The sequence below is a fragment of the Protobothrops mucrosquamatus genome, unplaced genomic scaffold (genome assembly GCF_001527695.2).
Source record: "Protobothrops mucrosquamatus isolate PMUCROS unplaced genomic scaffold, P.Mucros_1.0 scaffold1749, whole genome shotgun sequence".
Taxonomy (NCBI): Eukaryota; Metazoa; Chordata; class Lepidosauria; order Squamata; family Viperidae; genus Protobothrops; species Protobothrops mucrosquamatus.
In genome coordinates this window covers 24,213-28,319 of record NW_015387890.1, presented here as the reverse complement: position 1 = coordinate 28,319, position 4,107 = coordinate 24,213, and the positions used below count along the sequence as shown (strand labels likewise).

The window sequence follows — 4,107 nt, the reverse complement described above, 5'->3', positions numbered from 1 at the left end:
TGCAATGCGCTCCAAGGGCACCAGAGCACAAGAAAAGGGTCACTCAGAAAGGCCAGTCCTCCCAAAAGCACTAAAGGGAACCCCCAAAAGCTCTTTTCAGATCAGCCATTAGATTTTCTGCCTTTCAGAAGGTGTCCGTGTAATAGAAGGCATGTAATAAACACGATAGTATGAGGGTGCCAGACCTACTTTCTAAAGCAAAAGCCCGGCAATGGGGCCACGGCCCGGAGGTTGGGGACTCCTGCTGCAAAGCCCTATGGAGCGGTATCTAAGTCTAAGTCAGGGGTTCTCAACCTTGGCAACTTTAAGACTTGTGGACTTCAACTCCCAGAATTCCTCAGCCAGCTTTGCTGGCTGAGGAATTCTGGGAGTTGAAGTCCACAAGTCTTAAAGTTGCCACGGTTGAGAACCCCTGGTCTAAGTGCTATCGCTATTGTAAAGTCCGATGGGGCAGTGTCTAAGTCTAAGTGCTATTTCTACTGCTAACTTTACATGTCCGAGGTGAATAAGGGTTGTCCCCATTAGCTGGGCAGATGAGGAGAGGATGCTCAACGGCTCCTGGTGGGCATTCCTGTGCAAGGGGGCTGCCAAAGGCCTCTCAAAGACGCCATCCCTGAGCCTTTTTCTCTTGGGAGAATGTTTGTAGTTTTATAAGCAGGGCCAGAGAATCTGTCATGCATCTCCCACTTCAGGATGATCTTCTATTTATTATTTATTAGATTCTTATCTTGGCTTCATTATCTTTTATTAAATAACTCAAAAGCAGTGAACAGATCTAAGACTCTCTCCTCCTCCTATTTCCTTCACAGCTGAGAATGTGAATGGCCAAAGATCACCCAGCTGGCCTTTTCTACTTTTAAAAGTATTATTTATTCTTTCTTATTTCTTTTTTTTTTTTCTTCTATTCACAAAGAGCACCGTTTCAGAAGAGAGCATGGATCCAATGGGTCGTGTACACTGGGGCAATTTTCCCATGGCCCTGCCCAAATTGAAAAGCCAATGCTAAATGATGGTGTAGAACTGTAGCAGTTCTTCTCTCCCTGAAGGCATGGCAACCAACAGAAGATGGCCCATCGCAAGGGAAGGGTCTGCTTGTGAAATGGGGGTGGGGGGTGGGTGGGCAGAAGACGGGCTTTTGGATCGTGGCCTGACACGGTTGAGTATGCCCCCCAGGCCTTGTTCATCTCTTTCCCCTGGACTCCAGGAAGTTCCTTCTCCTTCAAGCAGGCCTTTGGTGTCTGGCCATTTTTTATTTGAGTAGTTAACAATGTTTACTTATGCGGTTATATTGTAATTGTTTTACAAAACGTTGTGGGATTGGGCCAGCATATGATTGACAGACAGACAGATGTTTTTTTCAGTACTGATAAAGGAGAATATTTGTAGCTCAAGGTTGAAATGAGGGGTCTTGGTGCTCTCTGAGCTTGGTTCTTTTCTTGCAGTCATTTTATTACCTAAACTATGCAACGTCATCAGTTCTAGTAAGGAGAGGGGTTTGCTCCCAGTTGATGTTCTAGTGTAGGGGTAGGCAACCTTGGCTCTTTTATGACTCGTGGACTTCAATTCCCAGAATTCCTGAGCCAGCCATGCTGGCTCAGGAATTCTGGGAGTTGAAGTCCACGAGTCATAAAAGAGCCAAGGTTGCCTACCCCTGTTCTAGTGGCTTCCCCTGTTGGTGTTGGTGGGGGTGGTCTTAGAAGATCTTTGGGTGGGCTGTTCACTGTTGGCTTTTTTGGCAGTTTCTTGGTTGGGGTATTCTTTACTTCTTGACTGTTGGTCTGACGTTAATCTTGGGTTCAATCAATGCTCATCTGGATATTGACTGCTGGTGGGGAGGGGTTTAGGTCTTTTTGTCGAGGATGGTCACAGTTAACATCAAGGTAACGTTGCCTAGTTTGGGTAATGAAACATCTGCAAGAAAACAACCAAGGAGCCCTTGTTTCAGGATTATCTGCGCACCAGCAGTGTCCCACATTGTCAGGGAAAAGGAGGTTTGGGTTTTCTTGTCTGACACCCAAAAAGAAAGACCGCCCGTGATACCTGCTCTGCATGCATGAAAAGTCCCTGCAGAATTCATCGCTAAGATATTTCACTACCAGTGCAACAGGATCTCTTAATGACACAGAAGATGAGCAAACGCCCTACTTACTTATTTTGAGGTGAACAAGGTCGTGTTAAATACTGGCACATTGGGAGCAGGAGGAAAGCAAAGGCGATTGTCGCAAGGACTGCAGAGAAACAGAAAGAGGGGGGGGGGAATGCCATTATTGAAAAAAAAATCCATGAAAAGCAGACATCCATAATTAACTCAGACAATTTTGTTTTTAGAGTCCTGGTTGGTTTTTTTTTGAGGAACAATATCAGTATCCTCGGGGCTTGCTATTGAGTGCTTTAGACCCACAAAACAAATACTTTCTCAAATGGAGAAGCATACGTGACGTTTGGCAGAAGACCAAAAGCCCTGCGCAGTGTATCAGAGGCTGCCTTTTTGTGACTGGCCCCAAGTTTCAGCCCGCAGACTCAGGGTGACTAAGATGCAACTGGGAAAGTTTAGCAACATCATCAGCACATTTTGATCCTAACCTTCCAAGTTCTTCTCCACAACTCCACTGAAAGAAATAGGCACCTGGGGTTCTTGCGGAGTTTCTAACTGCTTAAATACAGTTTTGGAAAAAGTGTCTCCAGTGCATTAAGTTGTACAGTTACGTGTTTCATTTTAGATGTTTTATTCTACAGGTTTATGCCCACCCTTCAATTTCATGGTGGTTTACAAAAAAACATTACTACAGTAAAAAAGTAAAACAGAATCAGAGCAATGTGTAAAAAGCAGCATAAAAACATCAGATGTATAATAAACACAAAATGATCTTAAAAATAGCAGAAATAGGTGAGATCAGGCATTTGCCCAGGGGGGGTGGGGAGGGGGGGTGCATGGCAACATCACAGCCTTGTTAAGTATTTCCAAAAAATCAAGCAAAAATCAAGGCTTGACAAATTCATTGTACCCAAATCGTTTATGCTGCAACTCCCAGCATGCAACTCACGTCTGGTCACGCTGGCTGGGGTGGACAAAGTAAATACGTTTGTTCAGCTCTCTTGGATACACACACAAGGCTAACTAGACTTTTGGCAACTATTAGACCAGGTTTTTCAGACTGATCCTTGGAACCCCAAGTTACTGTGAGAGGTTAAGGGTGAAAAAAGCATGATTTTGCCAACAAGCCTGGGGACTCAGAATCCACCAAGTGGTTGGTTTGACAGTTGTCACCAGGGGTGGGTGGAGGATTATTGGGTTTTGTACTGGGATTTTATTTCTGTAAGCTGCCTAAAGTCATTGTGAGTTGGGAAGCCATGAATGTGAAATAATAAAAAATTGAGTAGAGTAGAGTAGAGTAGAGTGTAGAGTGTAGAGTAGAGTAGAATCTTTACTGCAAATAGAACAGAGAATAGAATAGAATAGAATAGAGTAGAATAGAATCTTTATTGCAAATAGATAGAATAGAATAAAATAGAATAGAGAATAGAGAATAGAGAGTAGAGTAGAGTAGAGTAGAGTAGAGTAGAGTAGAGTAGAGTAGAGTAGAGTAGAGTAGAGTAGAGTAGAGTAGAGTAGAAATAAAATATCAAATCAATCAAATCAGTTTCCTCAAATGCAGCCAATTTCTATCACCAGCACTGCCTTTCTTGATGAGGGCTTCCAGCTTCTGGATCATGAAAAAGGCGGGAAACCCCTCCTTCAGACAACCAGCCTCACCTGCTGTGCATATTGTAAAAACCACCTGAACCGAGTCAAAGAAGAAGAACATAACCAGGAGAGACACCGATGCCCCAATGGGCAGGAAAAGCGCCTGGGTCGAATCAATGGTCTGGATACCTGCAGGGTAATAGGAGGAAAGGCAACCATTATTTGGCATCTCACAAGAGCCACAATCCTCTTGATGCCACACAAACAAATAAAGCTAAAGTGGCAAACTAGATATGCATATTTTTAAAATGCAAATAGGAAATATTCAGAAGAGGAGAGAAACAAGAAATATAATACAGATAGTCCTTGATTTATGGCCACCATCAGGAGCAGAAATTCAGTCACTAAGCAATGTGGTTGTT

At 43.5% G+C, this 4,107-nt stretch overlaps 1 protein-coding gene across 1 annotated transcript in view; it reads right to left on the bottom strand.

The window, feature by feature from the left end:
• Nucleotides 1-4,107, bottom strand: part of SPPL3 (signal peptide peptidase like 3) — a 25,542-nt gene that overhangs the window by 16,482 nt on the left and 4,953 nt on the right. Inside the window, exons 3-5 of the mRNA XM_015823032.2 lie at nucleotides 3,755-3,874; nucleotides 2,150-2,228; nucleotides 493-625 (exon numbers count right to left, since the gene is read on the bottom strand). Of these exons, the coding sequence (XP_015678518.1) occupies nucleotides 493-625; nucleotides 2,150-2,228; nucleotides 3,755-3,874 (332 nt within the window). The remainder of the gene's footprint in view (nucleotides 1-492; nucleotides 626-2,149; nucleotides 2,229-3,754; nucleotides 3,875-4,107) is intronic.